At 40.1% G+C, this 26,054-nt stretch overlaps 1 protein-coding gene across 2 annotated transcripts in view; it reads left to right on the forward strand.

Annotated features, from left to right (window-relative positions):
* prlra (prolactin receptor a) overlaps nt 1-26,054 on the forward strand; it is a 39,589-nt gene that overhangs the window by 9,052 nt on the left and 4,483 nt on the right. Inside the window, exons 2-6 of one of the 2 annotated variants that reach the window (XM_029125314.2) lie at nt 1,930-2,032; nt 7,494-7,626; nt 13,645-13,814; nt 15,163-15,329; nt 19,633-19,689. In XM_029125314.2, coding sequence (XP_028981147.2) covers nt 1,963-2,032; nt 7,494-7,626; nt 13,645-13,814; nt 15,163-15,329; nt 19,633-19,689 — 597 coding nt within the window. In that variant the 5' untranslated portion in view covers nt 1,930-1,962. The remainder of the gene's footprint in view (nt 1-1,929; nt 2,033-7,493; nt 7,627-13,644; nt 13,815-15,162; nt 15,330-19,632; nt 19,690-26,054) is intronic. The other variant, XM_010866571.3, reaches the window with a different exon arrangement.

Raw genomic sequence — 26,054 nt, forward strand, 5'->3', positions numbered from 1 at the left:
AGTGAAAACAGGAGAGAATGGAATTTACAGCAGTACTGAACTTAGAATAAAATGAAACTTGCAGTGTTTGTTCAGTTTAAACACAGTTTGAAAAAGACGCCGTCCATATTTTGATTAATCAAGGCTGTTTTGGGAGCAAAAAGGGGACCTACAAAATATATTGGGCAGGTGGTGATAGGTGTAGAATGCCATTTCGAATTTGCCATTGTACTCGCACAACTATTACCCCAATTGTAACATACACTATACTTAATACTTGTACATTTTCTGCCCTTCTCTATTTACACTTCTGGTTAGATGCTAACTGATTTTTTTTGTTCTGTACTTGTACTGTTCAATGATAATAAAGTTGAATCTAATCTAATCTAGAGGAATCATTTGATATGAAGTTTAAAGTATTAAAATAATAAAATAAGGTGTATTCCTCTTGATGTTTTGAGAAAATAATAGTTGCTACTTTTATAATATTTGAGGAGGGTCCTCTGATAACTGGGCCTCCAATAACCACACCTATAATTCATTGACATATTCTTGAATAGTATTTGAACCCAGGTTAGTAGTGAAGTTTAAATTGTTTAGCTTGGGTTTAAGGTTTTACTCAATGACGAACACAAACACTGGCCTATCAATGCACACTGATCTGTGCTGTCCACCACCCACTCCCTTCTGTAAACTCAATAGCTTACCCTCCACTGATCTAGCCCTGCCAAGGGCAGAGGTGATCCAGAATAAAATAACCAACATCTGCACAGAGAGACAGGAGAAAAGAACACAGATTGCCAATCCAACATCATGCAAATGGCGGTTTCACTAGAGCCAGTAAGAGAAGTGGCGTCAATAGCACTTGCTGCAACCCATCCAACTGTGTTTTGCTGTGGTTAGGAAGACATAAGCCTTTTAGCATTATGCAATCAGATATGCTGTTTGCCAGCTGGAAAGAACTGCACACCGAGGGGAACACATTTAACATGTTTATTCATCTCTGCAGGTCTTAGATACAATATATGATAATGTACAGTACTTAAATATCCGTTTGGCTTTTGGAATTGCAGGACCTATACACAGCACACTCAAGCTTTCTTCGAGCTCGCTTCACACATAGACCACGGATGCAGTCAGAAAGCAGGATTGAATGATTACATCATAGTGTAGAAAACCCTTTTGTCACTATGATCATTCTGGCCCAGTTGACCTCATTAGTTCAATTAGCCAATAAGATGTACAGGATGTCAACCGGCAGTATAGTCTGGTGAGGCAAGAGGCTCACCCTCCTACTGGTATACATCCATACACATTGATGGGCCCCTGTCAACAACTGCTGCTGCTTTTCTTATTGCTCAATGATTAAGGAGAGGTTATCCTTCAGCAATGAGACCAGTGTGCCTAACATGTGAACTCTGTCACTCTTCACTGAACATGCGATAAACAGGTTAAAATGCAGCTATTCCAATCCATTTTCACTTAGGTAAGCAGTCAAACATACTAGTGGTTTGTGCGTCCCATCTCAAGCCAATTCTCTCCTTTGGTGTAAATAGGACTAGTGCAGATTAGGAATGCCATTCAAGCTCATCATATATTGATCTGCTGTTTGAGACATATTGACCTTTTTTCATTGACTTAACTGGACAGAAGGCAAGCTTAAAAATGCAACTCCAGCTCCACAGTAAGTTGACTGACAGAGTTTAAAAACATTCAGTAGCCTAAAGGAAAAGTTACACAACATATTGCTACTATGGTCTTTGGTCTGACTGATCGATGAACACCGTTAGAAATTAGATTCTCTCCCAAAACATCAAGTCTCATTACTAGTGACCACACAAGACGACCACAAATTTAATTACATATTGCCTGTCCATTGTTCAGTATACAGATTATATAGGTTAATCCCTGACGGTCATGCTTGGTCGGTTTATGTCTTGGTTTTACCAGAATTCCCCCTGACTTGCAAGGCGGCGAGGAGGCATGATGTGGAGAGACACTGGACTCACACTGATACTGTCACTAATCCTGTCTGTGGTCGCTAAGGGAGCACGTAAGTTAAAACCTGTGTGTGCATGCTTGTGTGTGCACATTTGTTTGTGCATGTTTGTATGATACTGCCACTAGTCTGTATTACGCTTAAGGTACATTTAAGTCATGGATTTAGATTACACTGTCTGTCCATATCTGTTTAAATGAAAGATGTACTGTGTGTCAAAAATTTTCATTAGACCAGCGTTTCTCAACTGGTGGGTCACAACCCAATTTTGCTGGGGCTTTACCATTTGAACATCTCAGGCAACACATTTGCATGTGTAAAAACGTTAATTTCATTGTGCAGGATGACCACTCACCAAAAGATAATCCTGAAGACACAGTCATTTTGTCAAACAATCCATTATTCAGCTCTGTCCCAGGCTGTAGTTAGCATTATTTGCATCGTCCAGCGAAAACTACTCCAAAACACTTCAAACTACATTGAGTGATCTGTCGCGGCAGCTTTTTTTTTTACTGTACAGCCGGCGGAATTGGCTGAATTCAAACTGGCACTAGCGAAATATTTACTATAGCCACCATTCACAGCTTCGGCAGTAATGTCAGCGAGGTTAGCGTGAACTTTAACCTCAACAAGCTATGTGAAGATAGGTTGCTTTGCCAAGCTGGCCCATTTTCTTTGGTGGACATCAGAATAATATTTGTAATTGTGTCAAATGCTGTGGTCATAAGAAATGTACAAGGGACATGGGAGAGAAGACTTGAGCTTTCACTTGTTACCATAACTGTAAGGTCTGTTCACAGTTCCATCACCAGGATGACATATAGCAAGGCGTAGCCATGGAGTAATCATTGGGGGGGGGCCCAAATTAGCCGGGGGCCTGGGGGTCCACCCAAGTAAAACATAAAAATGTTTTAGTTGGTCACCTGAGTCCAAAGACAGAATATTCCCCTGCTCCCCACCCTCTGACCTATCCCTAACCTCAGAGACACCTGTACCTTACCTTAGTAGTGCCTGTGCCTTAACCTAACCTCTGTTGTGCCAACATTAAGTATGATACTGTCAGAACAACTCAAATTGGCAATATCAGATCGTTTATCAATATTTTCTCCTTTTCTCACTCACCTCCGTGTCACCTGCTCTCCCTGCTCCGTTGACATCCTCATGCTCTCTCTCTCCCTCTCTTTCTTTACTCTGAACGCACCAGAGTGAACATAAAATAAATACTATCAGTAAACCAGTTGTGTTTCTTGCTCTGATGTTCAGGAATGGATTACTAACCATTTCCAATTAGAATGGCAATGATTATTATATCAATAAACATTGACTCACCTCTTGTACTACTGTGTACGTCTATCATCTGACTGGTACTAATTTTCCCACCGCTCTCAGCTTACTTTTCTGAGTCAACCCAAAAAACTGATGAATGTCACTGCCATCCTTCATCGTGCTCATGACACTCATTGTGAATGAAAGCTGACTAATAAAACTGCTTGCACTTTAATCAAACAAACACTAACAATGCTATTTATCATACAGTAAGCAAAAACAACTATACAGTATACTATACAAATATGCAATCAATGAAAACGACTACTGTCTGCATAAATTACACATGCAGCGCAACATAAATGATTGAGACTTTACTCAGACTTCATGTGGGCTTTCTGACAAATCTAACAAAGTCCTTCATGTAAGACATTAACATTAGTTGAATGCAGTACGTACATGAGCACCGTTGTTGGTCACTGGGTGAATGTGTGGCTAATTAGCTTTCCAGGTTACTTAGCTATGATAGATAATGTTAGTGATGGTTGATTGATTTGCAGTTGCAAATCTGCCTTTTTCACCAAAAACTTCTGTTCACACTTCATGCAATTACTGACACTTTTTAGCAAACCTTTTTATTTCCACAATTACAGTCTTAGCGCAAAATGACGTGTTGATGTTAAAACTATCACAATCAACTGGAAGATAGACTGCGTAACGTTCATATTACATTCTGGTTTTCCACTTTTTAATATAATCAAAAAGTTGATTTATTTCAGTAATTCCATTCAAAAAGTGAAACTTGTATATTATATTCATTCATTACACCCAGACTGATATATTTCAAATGTTTATTTCTTTTAATTGTGATGATTATAACTGATTATAACTAATGAAAATCCCACATTCAGTATCTTGGAAAATTTGATTATTACTTAAAAACAATACAAAAAAAATATTTTCTTAAATGTTGGCCAACTAAAAAGTATGAACATGAAAAGTATGAGCATGTACAGCCCTCAATACTTAGTTGGGGCTCCTTTTGCTGCAGTCCACTCTTTGTGAATCTCCACATTTTTGAATGGGTTTTGTTTCACAATCCTCTCCAGGATGCGGTTATCCCTATTGCTTGTACACTTTTTTCTACCACATCTTTTCCTTCCCTTCGCCTCTCTATTAATGTGCTTGAACACAGAGCTCTGTGAACAGCCAGCCTCTTTAGCTATGAGCTTTTGTGTCTTGCCCTCCTTGTGCAAGGTGACAATGGTCGTCTTTTGGACAGCTGTCAAGTCAGCAGTCTTCCCCATGATTGTGTTGCCTACAGAACTAGACAGAGAGACAATTTTAAGGTCTTTGCAGGTGTTTTGGGTTTATTAGCTGATTAGAGTGTGGCACCAGGTGTCTTCAATATTGAACCTTTTCACAATATTCAAATTTTTCTGAGATACTGAATTTGGGGTTTTCATTAGTTGTCAGTTATAATCATCAAAATTAAAAGAAATAAACACTTGAAATATATCAGTCTGTGTGGAAGGAATGTATACATTATACAAGTTTCACTTTTTGAATGGAATTTATTTTTGATGATATTCAAATGTTATGTCCAGTACCTGTATATTGTACTTACGGCCTTGACATATAGCCTCCAGATCCCAAGATCCTCCAATTCCCAATCACAACGAAAGCAGCACTCCTCACAGCTCCCAATCACCGAAATACTAAGCCCTTTCCAGAGTTTGTGATAGCTTTTTAATGTTCTTTGATCCTAGCATGCCTTCCGTGTTGACGATATAGCTTATCCTAGTCTGTATTATTGCCATATTTATTGCTCTATTTTTGCTTTATATATTTCTTAATTCTTACGTAGATGTCATGTGCCTTGTCACAATAATTTCATTGTGCAAGAGGACGCTGTGTAATTTAGTGCATTTGATAAATAAACTTTAAACTTCTGGATTTCCTTTGGATCGACTTTATCCTGATCACGTCTTGACCACGCTGTTTTCCTGCTCCCAGGGTTTATGGTTTGAAATTAATTTCTACATTTGGGACAATACCTCTGCTTCCCCCAAGTCGTATTGTGGGAGAATCAATGGAGCAACTTCGCCAATGAGAAGTTTGAGAGAGACATTTTACAGAGCATCGTGGGCCATGTTCACTTAGAAGAGGACTAAAGGCGAATGCAATTCCATCAAGTCACCAAGTTCAAGTAATACTTCTGATTGCAATGTTATAATACACAAAGTACACATTGCCTCCGGATATTCTGGGCTAGGGTTGTCGATTAACGGGTTCACCATCGTCACCCTTAAGCTGCTGGCAAGCTTCTATTCGGTCAAATCATCATCTGTGTATTATCTTTAGAACAAGTAAGGCTCTATCCCCCAAAAGATTTTCTGCCTGCTCGTATTCAGAGTCAGACATATATATTATGAATATACATATACATATATAATACATACACATATACATACATATATATTTTCCTTTCTCTCTCAAGCAAATAAAGTTTTACTGTCTGAGGTGAATATCAAAGACAAAATAGATTGCTTGCTTTCTAGCTAGCGAATACTGTAATTTATTGTGATATAAACCCTCTTCCCTAAATAATGCGTGGATTGATACAAATGTGAACAAAACTGACAGGAAGTACCCGTATATTTGAAATGTGAGTTATATCACAAAATAAAAATTACATTTATTTAGAGGAATACAACAATCTCATGTACTTTGAGGTAAACAACACCACTTGTTTGGAGTGTTTTAGAGTAGTTTCCCGCTTGCAATGCATCTTTGCGATAGGGGTACAAAACCTTTCCATTCATGAATTTGGACGATGCTAAAATGCTAATTACAGACTGAGACAGAGCCGAATAATGGATTATCTGAAAAAATTACTCTGTCTTCGGGATTATCTTTTGGTGAGTGGACTTTGAGAAATATATGAATTTGGACGAACTATCCCTTTAGACACAGAACTGCAAACTTTCGCAGTTCGAAATCGAACCTAATTATTTTAGATTTTCAAACTTGAATCGAAATAGTTACACCCCCACACAGATGTCTTAAATTATAAACAAAATTTCAATAATACTTTTTTAAAAAGTCCTATTTTGATGTTATTGTTAATTTGCCACAGTGAATGTATTGTATGAAATAATAGAGTTTGTAAAATTACAAAAATAATGTGAAAACATGTGGCAGTGTGTGCTATATCCAGCAAAACTATATTTTCTACCCCCTCTTTAACCCCCAACGCAACACACTATACTGTACATGGAATTAATATTGCCTTAGTTAACCCCTACTTCTGTGTCATCTGCTACCATTGTTCAATTTGGGTACAAGAGGAAAACCATTTGTGAATCGCTGCATTAGCTAATAAATGGAAATGCCATTAGTTGTATTGCCTTATTAGTAGCTAGTGTCTTTTATTAGTAGTCTGGTTGGCTATTCATGAACAGTTTTAGATAATGGTTAATTGAGAGTGAGAATCACATTGAAATTGAGATAAGTGGAAAGAAAACACTCACTCAACTTACTATCCCAGCTACATTTAGAGCCAAACAACCAATAAACTTTGTGCCAAAGAAATAACAAATTCAATAGCGAAGTTTATGGCAATGGATCTGCAGCCTTGCCAAATAAATACCAAGGTATGAATAGATATATTAAAATTGGTAATAAGTGCAGGACATAGTAGCCACCAATTAAAAAAATGTTATTGTAATATTGTAATTGTTGTAAATGTTCTATTTTTGAGAGTTGTTCAAGTTAATTTAAATGTTCTATATTTATGTTATTTTATTATGGTATTTAAACGTTTTTGTTGTATTTAATCGATTGTTTTTTATTTACAAAACAGGGCCTATAGTCTTAACAGCATTGTAGTCAGCACAGAAAAAAGTAGATAATCGAAAATCGAGTCCAATCATGACCTAAAAATGTTAAGATAAATCTAATCGAGGATTTGGAGAATCATTTCATTTGTGAACCGCTGCATTAGCTAATAAATGGAAAACATTCATAGTTCGGCTGTATGATTACTGTACACTGCCAACTATTTAAATAACTTGCATAACAAGTATGACAAAAAATGGAAAACCTGGTCAAAGGAAGTTAACCCAAAAAATAAAAAAAATAAGTAACTGACTGGTCTGTGGCAGGTAAAGTGTGGCAGGGCTGCATGTTGTGTCTATTATGTATCCTATTGCAGTCTGACCTGTTTTACCTGTTGTCTCTCCACTAGGACAAACCCCCCCAGGAAAGCCAAAGGTGACCAGCTGTAGATCCCCAGAAAAGGAGACATTCACCTGCTGGTGGGAAGTAGGCTCCGACGGGGGGCTACCCACCACCTATTCACTTTTCTACCGCAAAGAGAAGTGAGTATTAATATACAGACCCATACACATGTGGGAGGCATGCTCAGACGGCGGAGCAACCAAACACCTATTCACTTTTCTGCCGCATAGAAGGCAGACACCAGATTATGAGAGTGGAGTTGAGCGGTAGGATATCTTCATAACTCGGGTCTACTTCAGGGACCATGTGCACTACCGTTTAGTTTGGCGGTAGGATGTTGAATATAAAGAGCTCAATGTTTTAACAGCATGCCGCAAACAATGCCTAAATCTAAAGAAGAATCTAATTAAGGAAATTGACCACGCACAAAGTTGGCCAAGCAAAATTGGATCACTTCTGGGATTTTTTTTTTTTTACTGCTTTGCACTTTAAGCAAATAAGGTGTAGTTCGCTTGTCATTCTTCTCCGCACACTATGGCGGACACCCACAATACCCAAAACAAAACGCACCCACACCCACATCATCGCCATTTCACGTGATCACTCATAAACACAGTGGCTCACTTGTTTTGGACACATGTATACATAGAAGTAGTAGGCGTACACACAGAGACATTTTCTGGAATTGTTTATGTAGACACAAAGGCAAAAGGTGTGGAAATCTTCTCACTGTCATGGAAAAAACTAAGTCAGCCTTGCCTCATAACAAAACCTCAACAAGGATCCGTCATCCCCAGTACTGTCTTTCCTCGCTAATGTCACACTGTCATTTCTGTGATGTCTCTCTCCGTTCAGCTGTCAAATTTTTGTTGTTGGATAAATCAAACACAATAATGACCTATTTGACAGAGTAAAAAGAAGAATAAAAGGGCAAACATTACACTGGATTTGCTTAGCGAAGTGGCCAACAGATTATAATTCGGACAGAAATCTGTTTTAAACGCTGTGGCTGCCTAGCCATGATCCCAAAAACCTTGACAGAGCCAGAAATTTGAAAAGACTAGTGGTAAAAATATTGCACAATCGCAGTGTTCAAAGTTATAGTCTTACTCCTGAAAATCCACAGATGTCATCCGCCTTGTGTGTTCTTCTGTGACCATTTTGGGTCCAACCCAGACTTTTTTTCTCACTGGCCCTATTGGTCTGAAGTCTACTGGCCCGCATTGTATTTTTACTGTCCCGAACTGTATTTTTACAGGCCCGAACTGAATTAAAGGAAAACATTATATAATTGTATTTTACAGATAAATAGTATGTAAATATCATATCAGAATTTTGATTTATACCACAGATTTGCATGTGATTTGAGAGATGAGAGCTGATACAAGCAATTGCTGTTTACATAAATATGATGCAATGCACATCATTACTTTTTTATAAATGGTTATCAAGATATTGGCTACTATAAATATCATTATCATCTTTTCATGAAGATGCTTAAGTCTAGGTTTTTGGTAGTTGTTCATTCCCTTAATAAACAACCCTGCCTGGAATGCATGAACAGCAGTTAGTGTCAATGCCATTATCCTTTTCGACCGATGGAATTCATAAATGAAAACTGTTTGTCCCACTAAAGCAAAGCTGCATTGCAAGCGGAAAACTACTCCAAAACACTTCAAACTACATTCAGTAATCATGTGGTTTCCAAATATGGTATCCAACAAGCAACACTCAGATAACATGCAGTTAAATTCATAACATTAGCAACAAACACTCAGTTCAGTCAAACACCAAACACATCAGGCCAAAATACAATGTGCACGTCCATTCTCATATTATACTGTATGCAACAGACAATTCCCTAAATGTGTAATCATGAGTATTATAATATGATGCAGTCAGGAAAAACTATGTAAATGGGACTTTGTATCCTTTCAGAAATTGCATCACTTAGTGAAAAGCACCAAAATCCATCCTGCTGTTGTTTTTCACAAAGTGAGTGATGGCTTGGTCAAATAGTTTATCTTTGGATTTCAACTCCTGGAGAAGTCCTTTCTCAATTGATAACAAGGCCAAGGCGGAAAGGCAGGCCTGTCCTGTGCTATTCCTGCTGTATGTTTTTATTCTCTTGAGCGTAGAAAATGTCCTTTCAATGGAGGCCGTGGACACAGGGATGGTTAATACCAAACAAGTGAGAAGGTAGGGCTGGTGCATAGTCTCAGTCAGTCCTTTCTGTTGTAGTAAGTGCAAGAGGTCTGCTGGGCTCTGTCATTTAAGATCAGACAGTGCACATTACTGAAAGTTCTGTCTTCAGACACGACACGTCAAAGTGATGTCTGTATTTTTCCCCCAGATTGGAGAGTGCAGTGTCAAGGAAGATCTGCGTATAGCCAGTAAAGTGTTGTGGGTCAAGAAGGGCAATGAACATTAGTCTCTTGTGGCCCTCACCTGAGTGAGAAGGCTGTCAATTATCCCGCAGTGCAGCTAGTGGTACTGGGAGTTTGTAATGGGTGCATGCGTCCTCCTGTGCTTTGACCCTGCGCTCTGTCAGTACCCTGGCCTCCCGAACTGTGTCCTCGTAGATGGCGTGGAAGTTGGCCCTCTTCCTCTCCAGGATGACACAAAACTCTTGAATCCGTTTCAGACAAAATTGCACATCCATCTCTTTAGTCTGCAAAATCCACAGGCCATAGAGGTGGGAAAAAAATTCCCTGATCATTGCAGCACCCTCTGACATGACCAAATTCAATGTGTGTGCATAACAATGGACAAATAGTGCCTGAGGAATTACTTATTTTACCCTTGGCCCTTTATCTGAGTTGAAAAGCAAGCAGTCCCAACAGTACAACTTAGTGGTTTTCGGACTGGCTGTTAACCACAAGTAGCGATCGTAGCTGCTTGCTTGAAAATGCTATGATATGCTATGATAGCTATGATAGCTCTTGCTAGCTTGCACTAAACCTGCTAATACTGGTGTTGGTTGTCCTTTTTCAATAAGTTCAAGCTTCTGTTGAAAAGGCCTTCTAGAAAATGGTGATGCTACACCGGTCCTCCTCACACATTGTCGATGCAAAAGCATAATCTTCAGTCTGATGTACAACAGGCCTAAACAGATGTACAATCACGCTATGAAACTTAGAACCATAATTAGCAAAAATTTGTTAATCAGATAAATGCCTGCCTGATTGGCTATGTCCAGCCAAGTATAGCAACCTAGATTACTGCTTGAATAAAAAAAGAACACTTTTGACTATAAACAGATCGTCTATGGACTCGACAACATTAAAAAAAAACTACAGCCGACATGAGACATTCTAAAACGTCCTCAGCAAATTAATTTGAAAGGGATTAGCTAACAACTAGGTGTTTGTCTTGCTAGGTCAGACATACACTAATGTTAAATTTAGTTTTTAGTATGCCTGAAAGTTTTTTCTATTTAAGCATGTTCTACCCTTACATTATGTGTATGTATAATGTTCGGCAGACAGCAAAGAACAAATCACCAATAAAGAACCATGAGGCAGAAGTATTGTCTGGAATCTTTACTGAGATTATTCTTATTTTGTAAAATTGTAATTTCAGAAGAAAGAAAATGTATATTAGTTATTATTCACATACATTGTAATTTAGCAGATTATATGTACCTAACAAATACATGTCTCTGGATCCACATACTACATACTAATCAGGTAAGTACATTTCGGAATAGCTATGCATTAGCATGAATTAGCACAATTGGGACTTCCAGTGAAAGAACAAAATTACTGGTACACTGCTAACACATTAGCTGAGCTTTAGCACAATTTGCTTAACACAATGGAACTTTAGGATAAAGAGAAAGAACATAAGTAGTTGCCACTTTGCAAACACAACCTGCTCTTACAAAGATGCATATTAAATGAATAAGAACAAACAAAGACAACTTAAAGACTTAAATACTTTCCAATGTCCCATTTTAGAAATATGCAAAACCCATAGTAGTGCAGCCTCTCTTTAGCTGGCAGAAACACGAATGCTGCTTAACAGGAAGTTGCTACCCTTAAGGATACAATTCTAGAAGAAACCACTAGGTGGGAGCAAGGGCTTAGAACTGATACTGAAATCTGCATTTATTTACCAGATAGTACAAAGCATAAGAATATAAAGCACTTTCAATTGCCCCATCCAAATAAATAGTTGTACCTTATACACTTGTTTGCTAATGTAGGTAGCTACTTACTATTTTGAGAGCTGGTCATTGGGTCCCTCTGGCCTAGAACGTCTTCCAGTTAATTTTTGGAATGTAAAAAAAAAGGCTCCAGCATCCCAGGAGTTAGAAGGGGGGTGAAATCCGGATGATCAACCATACATCTTGGAACGAGTTCAGCTTCAGGGTCATTCATGGTCTCCAGCATTGGAATTAATAGTTTCAACTCGTAACAAAAGCATTCCCTTTCGGTTGGCATTAGATTGCACGATCCACAGCCACACCACCATTCTCTGGACATTCTGGGCAAGGGATGGGGATTAACTGGTTCAGTGAATTCATCCTTTGTGTATTCTTGTTCGAACAAGTATGGTTCTGTCCCCAGGAAAAAGTATTCTTCCTGGTCGTATTCAGAGTCAGACATGATACCGCGAAATAATTTTACGAGGAATTCAACATTGTCATGTTCTTTGAGTTAAACAACACCACTAGTCTTAGTTTGGAGTGTTTAAGAGTAGTTTTCCACTTGCAATGCAGCTTTGCTGTAGTGGGACGAACAGTTTCCATTTATGATTTTGGACGATCTTATGAATGCTAATTACAGCCGGGGACAGAGCTGAATAATGGATGGTTGGATAAAATGATTATGTCCATTCTTGAATTACTTTCGATAAGTGCATTTTTTTTTAAATATGTTTTTTGGACTTATCCCTTTAATATTAGCACAAGTGAAAATCGAAGCAAGAAGAATGACAGAGATGAAAAGCAAATGTTTTAATACCATGCTATGAATTTTAATGGGGAAATTGAGTGACTGTCTTTGTCTTTTGGCCCGACGTTGGGTCTTACTGGCCCCAGGCCAGCGGGCCATCGTTAATGTTGAACCTTGACGTTTTTCTAGAACAATCTCCTTCAGTATCACTCTTTAATTTGAATTTAATTGAAACTTGACTAGAATCCTGCCTGTACCAGAGTTGTGCCATATAATGAAAAGATCCTTTTGCATATACCCTAACAATGGAATTCATTGTCCAAAGCAGAATGGGGTTTGCAACAGATCCTACAGCCACAAAGTCAGATTTCCAAAGCCATTGGAGTGTTAAAAGCTTTTCTACACACTTGAATATGCATAGACTGTCTTCAATTTCACACCGTTTCAGGTACAACTTCGCTATTGTGCATTTTTTTTAAGTTGACAGGATGTCATGCACTACATGTCAGTACAACCTAAGAACTTAAGCATTATAAAATGTCAATTTTGTCAAATAAGTGTCACATCAAAAAACATATGCATTTTTATCTTGGTTCATTTCAACATTCTTATATGGACCCTGATACAAAACCAATAGACTGCCAAACATAGATGGATTACCTACCAAAGCATGCCTACAAGGAGAACACATTTTTTTCTAGGTTGAGGTAAATCTATTTATATTCTTACCTTAAATAAGGGGAAAATAACACCAATTACACACCAAAAACAGTAGTATTTCATGAAATTGCAACATTTAATACTTTTGTAGTCTGAAATGTGCAATAGAATTATAATATGGAGAATAGCATAGCCTACTATAGAACTACATATTAATTTAAATGAATATGCCTCCATTTCCCACATTGATATGTGATATCAAGAATCAAGTCTTGCACCATCAAGTAAAAATTTTTTGTCTGCATACCTCGAAACACATCCTGCCAAGGAGTCTCGAGAAGAGCACTCCTTTAGCTAATGACCAGTTTGCTTGCAGGCGGCGCTCTGCCCCAAGCAGTTGATAGAGTGGGATGTAGAAGTCATCCATAGTATCTTATGTAAGGCATCCCAGGCCGACCATCCCTCCCTTCAACCCAAGTGATGCTGGGCCAATTTGTACCACACTTTCCTGGATTCTTGGGCATGGTTGTTTGTGCTGCTGAAACCAAAGAATATACCCAGGTCTAAAAATGACACTCTCTCTGTCCCATGTCTTCACAGCTCTGAAACGCTTTATGAGTGTCCAGACTACAAAACAGCCGGGAACAACACTTGTTTCTTCAACAAGAATGACACATCCATCTGGGTCAACTATAACATCACTGTGGTGGCCACTAATGCCCTGGGCAGCAACACCTCTGATCCTTTTGATGTAGATGTGGCGTATATAGGTAAGAAATATGAGAGGTTTTTGGATGATACAAAGTTTATCCACAGTCCTAATGTTAGGGGCAAGCTTGTTTCACCATTATGGGGCCAGGACAGAAAATATACATGGCTTTGCTGAGCGGTAGCTGCCCTCTCGTTGGGGTGGGACAGCAAAGACACTAGAGGTGGTGGAACAAAGTACTTGGGTTCTTATTTAGGGGGCAGTTCCTCTTACTGCTCAGTAGGCAAGCACCAGGGTCTTTAAGATCATTAGTTAGTGGAGTGTGCAGAGAATCAGGATGGAATAGGATAACCTAAGACAGTGAAGAAAACAAGTGGGTTGCACATTCTGGGTGAGATGCAGAGGTTTGATTGCACAAGCGGGGAACCCAGACAATAGAGTTTCAGTTGTCGAGATGACAAGTGCCTGGATACTGAAGTGGTACCCTTTGTGTTAGCAAAGTTCTTACTCAAACAGATGTTGCAAAGAATAAAGCTCCAGGGGGAGTTGTCGCACTGATGTGCACAGAGAACGAAGGCAGTTGATACATCTACGATGGATGAGAACAGAAGATAGTCAGCTTTGAGATTGGGGAGAGTGTCTTTGATTGGAAGAAGGGTGGTCTCAGTTGAGTGAACTGCCTTGAAACCTGACGGGTTATGGTTTCAGAGATCATTCTGAGATAGATGACAGAGTTGTTCAGACAGCATATGTGTTTCTGGAAAATAAAGATAGTAACGCTATTGTTGTTGACATCATAGTGGTCAAATGTTGGTTTCTTTAGGAGAGCAATTGGCTCAGGTATATAAGGGAAGTGTGGAATGGCAGAAGTACTACAGCGATGGTCTGCAGAAGGAGATTTTGAGGAGAGACGAGTAGGAGAGAAAGAGTGAAGATTGTCATGGATGCATGACCATCTGTGTAAGTGCTGAATGGGTAGAGTTGACAGAGACAAAGTAGTCATAAAAATGCTGGAGTTGGAGTTAAAATGAGTCAGGTAAAAAGAGGAAAGCAGTGTTACTATTTTTTTCCAATGCAGATGTGCAGAGATTGAACCAGTTATGAATAGTGAGCCATTGTCTGGAAATTAGTGTATCAAAATGTCTAGCTCATTAAGGAACTATCCAAACTTATCTGTCAAGCAGTAGATTTCAAGAATGTTAAGCTTGAATGGACAAGTGACATTGAAACTACAAAATTAATTTCACAGCTGAGGGACAGGGATGAGTGAGACTTAAAAAATAGCGTTACATTAGTGATAGTTCAACAAAAAAGTTTATCTATCTGTAAAAATATGAAAAGAAATGTACTCTTCCTATTTTTAGTAAAAATACACAAATTCCTACTATCTTTCTGTTCCACTTCTACAGTCAAGCCGCACCCACCCGAAAAGTTAACAGTGGCAGTGTTGGAGGACAAAGATTATCCATTCCTCAGGGTCTTGTGGGAACCGCCCCGTAAGGCTGATACACGTTCTGGCTGGATCACCCTTATCTATGAGATCAGAGTAAAATTGGAAGATGCTGAGGAGTGGGAGGTAAGAAAGCAACTAGAATGTTTGCCCTGGAGCAGCCATACACTTGAACATTTGGCATGACATCCTGTAATCAGGGAGTGAGTGCTCACCAACCAGACTGACGAAAAAGAGGAGTGATGTGATTAGAAAGGATTTATTGGGATCAGCCAGTTCATAACCTCATTGCCAGTGATCCTCAATCCTGCTGTTTATGAACTCCTGTACCAGCATGTGCTTAGCAGGTAAACACTGGACTCTTTAATCAAAGAGTTAGAGATCATTTGAGGTCGGTGTGATGACAGCACTAAGCTGGGATGAAACACTGCATTACTGCAGGAGTAGGTTTAAGGCTCACTGCTTGAGATTATCTATATTGAGACAGTTAGCAGTTTGCTTTTCTTGAGACTCTCTTAGCTGAATACCCTAAATGTGCAATGCTAAATTGTCCAATCTCTCTATCAGACTTGTTAGGTAATACTGTCATTATTCCTGTGTTATCTAAATAATCAACAACTCACACAAACCAAAGCCTTCAAATGTTGTTCACATCTGGACACATCTCTATGACAAGCTCTTAAAGTATCAATATTTTGTACAAATTGGAATTTGTCAAAAATTATACAAAATAGAGCAAAAAAATATATTCCTCAAATGAATGCCTAGTCTTAGTACCTAGCCTTAGTTCATAAAAGTTTTTGTTTATTTTAATATATATATATACAGGTGCTGGTCATAAAATTTTAATATCATCAAAAAGTTGATTTATTTCAGTAATTCCATTCAAAAAGTGAAACTTGTATAATGTATACATTCATTCCACACAGACTGATATATTTCAAGTATGTTTTTCTTTTAATTTTGATGATTATAACTGACAACTAATGAAAACCACAAATTCAGTATCTCAGAATATTTGAATATTACTTAAGACCAATACAAAAAAAGGATTTTTAGAAATGTTGGCCAACTGAAAAGTATGAACATGAAAAGTATGAGCATGTACAGCACTCAATACTTAGTTGGGGCTCCTTTTGCCTGAATTACTGCAGCAATGTGGCGTGGCATGGAGTCGATCAGTCTGTGGCACTGCTCAGGTGTTATGAGAGCCCAGGTTGCTCTGATAGTGGCCTTCAGCTCTTCTGCATTGTTGGGTCTAGCGTATCACATCTTCCTCTTCACAATACCCCATAGATTTTCTATAGGGTTAAGGTCAGGCGAGTGTGCTGGCCAATTAAGAACAGGGATACCATGGTCCTTAAACCAGGTACTGGTAGCTTTGGCACTGTGTGCAGGTGCCAAGTCCTGTTGGAAAATGAAATCTGCATCTCCATAAAGTTGGTTAGCAGCAGGAAGCATGAAGTGCTCTAAAACCTCCTGGTAGAAGGCTGCGTTGACCTTGGACCTCAGAAAACACAGTGGACCAACACCAGCAGATGACATGGCACCCCAAACCATCACTGACTGTGGAAACTTTACACTGAACTTCAAGCAACGTGGATTCTGTGCCTCTCCTATCTTCCACTAGACTCTGAGACCTTGATTTCCAAAGGAAATGCAAAATGTACTTTCATCAGAGAACACAACTCAGCAGCAGTCCAGTCCTTTTTGTCTTTAGCCCAGGCGAGACGCTTCTGACGCTGTGTCTTGTTCAAGATTGGCTTGACACAAGGAATGCGACAGCTGAAACCCATGTCTTGCATACGTCTGTGCGTGGTGGTTCTTGAAGCAGTGACTCCAGCTGCAGTCCACTCTTTGTGAATCTCCCCCACCTTTTTGAATGGGTTTTGTTTCACAATCCTCTCCAGGGTGCGGTTATCTCTATTGCTTGTACACTTTTTTTTTTACCACATCTTTTCCTTCCCTTCGCCTCTATTAATGTGCTTGGACACAGAGCTCTGTGAACAGCCAGCCTCTTTAGCAATGACCTTTTGTGTCTTGCCCTCCTTGTGCAAGGTGTCAATGGTCGTCTTTTGGACAGCTGTCAAGTCAGCATTCTTCCCCATGATTGTGTGGCCTCCAGAACTAGACTGAGAGACCATTCAAAGGCCTTTGCAGGTGTTTTGAGTTAATTAGCTGATTAGAGTGTGGCACCAGTTGTCTTCAATATTGCACCTTTTCACAATATTCTAATTTTCTGAGATACTGAATATGGGGTTTTCATTAGTTGTCCGTTATAATCATCAAAATTAAGAGAAAAAACACTTGAAATATATCAGTCTGTGTGGAATGAATGCATACATTATACAAGTTTCACTTTTTGAATGGAATTACTGAAATAAATCAACTTTTTGATGATATTCTAATTTTATGACCAGCACCTGTATATATATACACTGCGTGCACAATTATTAGCCAAGTGAGTATTCTGGTTGTATTATTATTTCTATGCACATTTTCCAACCATAATAACTTGAAGGCTAATTGGATTGAATCATTTCAAGATTATATGTATTTGTGTAATGAGGGAGGGTGTGGCAACAGTGAATAACACCTAATATCAAGGTGTGCATAATTATTAGGCAGCTTCATGACCATGAGCTTCATAAAATGGGCCAAAAAAGAGATTTAACTGACACTGAAAAGTCATAAATTGTAAAATGCCTTTCAGACAGATGCAACACTCTTGATAAAGACAATCTATAGATGCATGACCACCGGACACATAAACTTTTGTTACGAATTGTCAACTGGGGTGCAAAAAATGCATGGAGAAGAAAAGACGCAAATTAACTGCAAAATACTTGAGAAGAATTAAACGTGAAGTTACCAGGAAACCATTATCCTCCAGTGCCACCATATTCCAGAACTGCAACCTACCTGGAGTGTCCAGAAGTACAAAGTGTCAAGTGCTCAGAGACAAGGTCAAGAAGGCTGAAAGGAGACCACCACTGAATAAGATTCAAACATTGAAGCATATAGATTGGGCAAAGAAATGCCAGAAGACAGATTTTATGGACAGATGAAATGAGAGTGATTCTTGATGGACCACATGGATGGGCCTGTGGCCATCACTAATGGACACAGGGCACCACTTTGTGTCAGGGGCCATCAAGGTGGAGGAGGGTTACAGGTATGGGCTGTTTATCATTAAGGATGAGGGTTGAAAAGGTCCAACTCAACTCACATACTTACTACCAGTTTCTGGAAGATACTTTCTTCTAGCATTATTACAGGAAGAAGTCCTCAGCTTTCAAGAAGGCCATGTTATTTATGCAGGATAATGTTCCATCACATGCATCTGTTTGGCTAGCAAGCAAGGGCCTCAAAGATAATAATGACCTGGCCCCCTTCCTCACCTGACTTAAATGCTATTGAGAAATTGTGGACCCTTCTCAAACTTCAGCTTTACAGTCAGGGAAGACAATATACCTCTTTGAACAACATGTGGGAGGCTGTGGTTGCTGCTTCAGTGAAAGTTTATCGTGAACAGATCAAGAAACTAACAGACTGCATGGATGGAAGGCTCATGGCAGTTACTGAAAATAATGGTGGCTGTATTGGTCACTAAATATTTTTTCATTTTCATTTTTAGTTACATATTTGCTGCAATTACTCTAAAAATTTAGAATAAATAAAGTGAGTTGGAGAAATTATTTTTGTAATTTAGTTGCCTAATTATTCTGCACACTAATTGTTGCCTAATAATTGTGCACACTTATGTATTCCCCTGAGAAAGCTCAAAACAAATGTTTCCTTTGTTAAACATTCAGGTTTGAGGTTCAATTATACACTCACCTAAAGGATTATTAGGAACACCATACTAATACTGTGTTTGACCCCCTTTAACCTTCAGAACTGCCTTAATTCTACGTGGCATTGATTCAACAAGGTGCTGAAAGCATTCTTTAGAAATGTTGGCCCATATTGATAGGATAGCATCTTGCAGTTGATGGAGATTTGTGGGATGCACATCCAGGGCAAGAAGCTCCCGTTCCACCACATCCCAAAGATGCTCTATTGGGTTGAGATCTGGTGACTGTGGGGGCCATTTCAGTACAGTGAACTCATTGTCATGTTCAAGAAACCAATTTGAAATGATTCAAGCTTTGTGACATGGTGCATTATCCTGCTGGAAGTAGCCATCAGAGGATGGGTAGATGGTGGTCATAAAGGGATGGACATGGTCAGAAACAATGCTCTGGTAGGCCGTGGCATTTAAACGATGCCCAATTGGCACTAAGGGGCCTAAAGTGTGCCAAGAAAACATCCCCCACACCATTACACCACCACCACCAGCCTGCACAGTGGGAACAAGGCATGGTGGATCCATGTTCTCATTCTGTTTATGCCAAATTCTGACTCTACCATCTGAATGTCTCAACAGATATCGAGACTCATCAGACCAGGCAACATTCTTCCAGTCTTCAACTGTCCAATCTTGGTGAGCTCGTGCAAATTGTAGCCTCTTTTTCCTATTTCTAGTGGAGATGAGTGGTACCCGGTGGGGTCTTCTGCCCTTGTAGCCCATCCGCCTCAAGTTTGTGCGTGTTGTGGCTTCACAAATGCTTTGCTTCATACCTCGGTTGTAACGAGTGGTTATTTCAGTCAAAGTTGCTCTTCTATCAGCTTGAATCAGTCGGCCCATTCTCCTCTGACCTCTAGCATCAACAAGGCATTTTGCCCACAGGACTGCCGCATACTGGATGTTTTTCCCTTTTCACACCATTCTTTGGAAACCCTAGAAATGGTTGTGTGTGAAAATCCCAGTAACTGAGCAGATTGTGAAATACTCAGACCGGCCCGTCTGGCACCAACAACCATGCCACGCTCAAAATTGCTTAAATCACCTTTCTTTCCCATTCTGACATTCAGTTTGGAGTTCAGGAGATTGTCTTGACCAGGACCACACCCCTAAATGCATTGAAGCAACTGCCATGTGATTGGTTGATTAGATTATAGCATTAATGAGATTCCTTCATTACTAGTAGAACCTCGGATTCAGGAGGAACAGTGTGGTTTTCGTCCGGGCCGTGGAACATTGGACCAGCTCTATACCCTCTACGGGGTGTTGGAGGGTTCATGGGAGTTTGCCGAACCAATCCACATGTGTTTTGTGGATTTGGAGAAGGCATTCGACTGTGTCCCTCGCGGCATCCTGTGGAGAGTGCTTCGGGAATATGGGGTCCTGGGTCCTTTGCTAAGGGCTGTCAGGCCCCTGTACGATCGAAGCAGGAGCTTGGTCCGCATTGTCGGCAGTAAGTCAGACTTGTTCCCAGTGCATGTTGGACTCCGGCAGGGCTGCCCTTTGTCGCCGGTTCTGTTCGTAATTTTTATGGACAGAATTTCTAGGTGCAGCCAGGGGCCGGAGGGTGTCAGGTTTGGGGACCACACGATTTCGTCTCTGCTCTTTGCGGATGATGTTGTCGTGTTGGCCCCTTCAAACCAGGAACTTCAGCATGCACTGGGACGGTTTGCAGTCGAGTGTGAAGCAGTGGGGATGAAAATCAGTACCTCCAAATCCGAGGCCATGGTCCTCAATCGGAAAAGGGTGGCTTGCCCACTTCAGGTTGGTGGAGAGTTCCTGCCTCAAGTGGAGGAGTTTAAGTATCTAGGGGTCTTGTTCACGAGTGAGGGAAGGATGGAACGGGAGATTGACAGACGGATCGGTGCAGCTTCTGCAGTAATGCGGTCGATGTATCGGTCTGTCGTGGTGAAGAAAGAGCTGAGCCGCAAGGCAAAGCTCTCGATTTACCGGTCAATCTGCGTTCCTACTCTCACCTATGGTCATGAGCTTTGGGTCATGACCGAAAGGACAAGATCCCGGATACAGGCGGCCGAAATGAGGGCTGGGCGATCCCTTAGAGATAGGGTGAGAAGCTTGGTCACCCGGGAGGAGCTCAGAGTAGAGCCGCTGCTCCTCCCCATCGAGAGGGGTCAGCTGAGGTGGCTTGGGCATCTGTTTCGGGAAGGTGTTCCGGTCTCGTCCCACCGGGAGGAGACCCCGGGGAAGACCTAGGACACGCTGGAGGGACTATGTCTCCCGGCTGGCCTGGGAACGCCTCGGTGTCCCCCCCGGAAGAGCTGGAGGAAGTGTCTAGGGAGAGGGAAGTCTGGGCATCTCTGCTTAGACTGCTGCCCCCGCGACCCGGCCCCGGATAAGCGGAAGATGATGATGATGATGACATTAATGAGAAATTGAACAGGTGTTCCTAATAATCCTTTAGGTGAGTGCATTTTAATTGTGCACGCAGTGTATAATAAACTCTTTCATAGGTATGAGTAACAACCCAAGCTTTTTCCGATTTTTTTAAATGTGGATTTTCAATCTATACTGGTATATTAGAAAATAGGTTTACAATTTATGTTTCAACATGGCAAGGAAATTCAAGTTAAATTACCTTTTAAATTACCTACAACAGCCCCGTTAAGTCTGAAGGCATAATTGGTGAACGCTTGAGCTAAGTCACACATGAAGGAAAAATAAATGTTGTCTTCTGTAAGTTGACCTTGTGGTTAGGAGAGCAAGCCCTAAGGTTATAAGTTACATGCACAGGGCTACTATTCACAGTACCCCTATCATCCTCACAGAAAGAGGCAGAACATGTGGAAGAGATGATACTACAGTTCTATTCATAGTATAGGTGGAGGTATGATTCCTGTATGAGCTGACAAAATCATTAGTGTAAAATTACATTGTCATCTTTATAAGTCGAGCGAGAGCAATGGAGCTGGAAATTCAGTGATTACCGTCGCAGAACTTGGTTTGGTTAGTAAATTTTTCCGAGCTGCCTTGTAGTGCATTAATCAAATCACAATTACCATCAAAGGTTATTGGTCTCCACCTGTGTGAAATTGTATTGATTTACATTTCCGTAGGTTCCGTTTGTTGGCATTGCAAAGCAAACACAACCACAAGCACTAAGCTGTTTTTGCCAGACCGCATAAGCGGAGACAGCAAAGAAGAGCGAATGTTTTTTACTGAGTGAGTGACTACCCCTTGTGAAATAGCGTTGTAGTTGTTTAACTACTACCTCAGTGCCTTTTCATGCGAGCAGTGTCCGAATCTCAACCCAGACATAAATTTCACATTAGGATTTGTTCAGGATAGACAAAAACTTTACTGGCTACAACCTTCAGTAGCTATGTTATAGTAAGCCTAAAGTAAAACTGTTTACAATTATATTGCAATCATTTCTGATGGATTTTCGAAGTACGCATCCATGCATGCTTTTTGAGGTAATAACCTATAGATCACAACCCCTTGCGCAGTAAAAGAGGAGGGGTTTCCACAGTTCTGCCTTTTCACTTGACAAAATAGTCAGTTATCTTCACCTATATTGACAGTTATTGTGTCAAAGTCATTCATGACTGAAAGAAAAAGCTAATGTTGTGCCATGAAATTAAATAAGTTTGGCAGTGTCAAGTACATTATTTTCAGTCTCGCTAGCAATTGCTCAATTCTTAAGACTATTCCAAGTAATAAGTAGATACTAGTAGGCCTATTACTGACTAATAAAAGCCATACAGTTCATAGATGTTATTTGTGGGGGAGGTAAACTTAATAAATGTTCAGTCAGTTTAACACAATGATTAATGGTGTCTAGCTAAATATTCAAACTTGGTATTAATGTTTGACAATGTCAATGTCAAAATCTAATGTTGAGACGCAATTTTCTGACGAGGTAGTATGTCCCCTCGTAGATCACATAGCATAGTGCTTAGCTATTCAACTGTTATTGTATGAATGACCATCTACAGTAATCTTTGGACAAAAGTACATGTTCATGTTTCAACCCATGATTCCCCTCTCAGACATTCCAATTTTTGTCTCTCTTTTCAGCCATTGCACAACAATATATATATCCAGTCTGTAAAACCTCATATATTTAAGGGGGAAAAAAATGTACATTACCCTTTTATACTGTTATTGTTTTCTAAAGAAACAAACCAGCCATGGAGTGATTGGAGTCCTTGTTTTCGTTATACAGTTGTGCTCAAATCTTTGCATACCCTTGGAGAATTGGTATATATATATATTATTTCTTATGGGATTCACATTCAACTGTTGGTCATAACAGAATGGCTCTATCATAAAACAAAACATGGCAACAAAGAAAGAAATGAACTGACCCCTGTTCAAAAGTCTGCATACCCTTAGTTCTTAATACTGTATTTTGCCCCATTAGCATCACTGACAGCGTGCACTCTTTTGTAATTGTTGTCTATGAGGCCCCGAATTCTTGCAGGTGGTATAGTTGCCCATTAGTCTTGGCAAAATGCCTCCAGGTAATGCAAAGTGTTTGATATTCTTGCATTAACCACACGTTTGAGATCACCCCAGAGTGGCTTGATGATATAAAGGTCAGAAGACTGTGCTGTCCATTCCAGAACGTTCACATTTTTCTGCTGTAACCACTGGAGGGTCAACCTGGCCTTGTGCTTAGGGTCATTGTCATGCAGGAAAGTCCAAGAGCATCCCATGCGCAGCTTACGTACAGAAGAATGCAAATTGTCTGCCAGTATTTTCTGATGACATGCTGTATTCATCTTGCCATCAATTTTCACAAGATGCCCCATGCCTTTAGAGTTCACACAGCCCCAAAACATCAGTGAGCCACCACCATGCTTCACCATGGGGATGGTGTTCTGTTTAATACAGGCTTTGTTGACCCCTCTCCAAACATAGCGTATATGGTTGCTCTTTTGGTCTCTTCACTCTAAATTACAGCGTGCCAGAAGCTGTGAGGCGTGTCAAGGTGTTGTCCGGCTTATTGTAACCAAGCTTTTTTGTGGCATTGGCACAGTAAAGGCTTCTTTCTGGCAACTCGACCATACAGCAAATTTTTGTTCAAGTATCATTGTATTTGTTCCTTGAAACAACCACACAGTCTTTTTCCAGAGCAGTCTGTATTTCTCCTGAGGTTACCTGTGGGTTTTTCTTTGTATCCAAACAATTCTTCTGGCTGTTTTAGCTGAAATCTTTCTTGGTCTGGAATTTTCCACTCCTTAATAAGTGATTGAACAGCACTGACTGGCATTTGCAAGGCTTTGGATATCTTTTTATATCCTTTTCCATTTTTATTAAGTTACATTATCTTGTTACGCAGGTCTTTTGACAGTATTTTCTGCTCCCCATGGCTCAGTATCTAGACTGCTCAGTGTATCCACATGAGGATCCAAACAACTATGGGATAATAAATGGCTTCATGTGATCACTGTCCTTAAATAGTGATCATATGAAGCTTTTTTGCATGATCTGTCATATTTTCAAAATCAATGCCAAAATGTCACTATTTCTGACTATCTCACTATTTCTGCAAACCTATGAGCACAAATGTAGGTACTGTATAGCTATTAGCTATTAATCTGTAGAGTACACTTTAGTTCTGTTAATAAATGTTTTGCGGATTGGTGTATTAAATTAGCATATACACCGATTAACCATAACGTTATGACCACAAGCCTAATATTGTGTAGGACCCCCTTTTGCCGCCAAAACAGCCCTGGCCCGTTGAGGCATGGACTCCACTAGACCTCTGAAGGCGTGCTGTGGTATCTGGCACCAAGATGTTAGCAACAGAACCTTTAAATCCCGTATCTTGCAAGGTGGGGCCTCCATGGATCTGGCACATTCCACAGATGCTCGATGGATTGATATCTGGGGATTTTGGAGGCCAAGTCAACACCTTAAACTTTTTGTGTTCCTCAAACAATTCCGGAACCATTTTTGCTTTGTGGCAGGGTGCATTATCCTGTTGAAAGAGGCCAATGCCATCAGAGAATACCGATACCAAGAAAGGGTACACGTAGTCTGCAATAATGCTCAGGTAGGTGGTTTGTGTTAAAGTAACATCCACATGAATGGCAGGACCCAAGGTATCCCAGCAGAACATTGCCCAAAGCATCACACTGCCTCTCCCAGCTTGCCTTCTTCCTATAGTGCATCCTGGTGCCATGTGCTCTCCAGGTAAGCGACGCACACGTACCTGGCCATCCACGTGATGTAAAAGGAAACGTGATTCATCAGACCAGGCCACCTTCTTCCATTGCTTCATGGTCCTGTTCTGATGCTAACGTGCCAATTGTAGGCGCTTTCGGCAGTGGACAGGGGTCAGTATGAGCTATGCAGCGATGCACTGTGTTTTGACACCTTTCCATCAGTACCAGCATTACCTTTTTCAGCAATTTGAACTACAGTAGCTCGTCTGTTGGATCGGACCACACAGGCCAGCCTTCGCTACCCACGTGCATCAGTGAGCCTTGACCCTGTCGCTGGTTCACTGCTTTTCCTTCTTTCAACTACTTTTAATAGGTACTGACCACTGCAGGCCGGGAACACCCTACAAGGGCTGCAGTTTTGGAGATGCTCTGACCCAGTTGTCTATCCATCACAATGTGGCCCTTGTCAAAGTTGCTCAGATCCTTACGCTTGCCCATTTTTCCTGCTTCTAACACATCAACTTTGAGAACAGAATGTTCACTTGCTGCCTAATATATCCCACCCACTGACATGGGCCATGATAAAGAGATTATCAGTGTTATTCACTTCACCTATCAGTGGTTATAATGTCATGACTGATTGATGTATGTTTCAGTATAGTTGCTTATATGTCCTGTTAAAATATGTAGTTATATTTGAAGTTCCATACAAATATTTAATTATATTTTTAACATGAGTTGTCGGTATGGTTAGTGGCCAAAAGCACCATTGACAGAAGTACAGGCTTTTATGGAAGTGTGAATGTTACAACAAGCACTACAAATCTGTTCTATATAGTATCTTGTCAAGAAGAAAGCCACCTAGAA

This window comes from Esox lucius, chromosome 14 (genome assembly GCF_011004845.1).
Source record: "Esox lucius isolate fEsoLuc1 chromosome 14, fEsoLuc1.pri, whole genome shotgun sequence".
NCBI classification, from domain to species: Eukaryota; Metazoa; Chordata; class Actinopteri; order Esociformes; family Esocidae; genus Esox; species Esox lucius.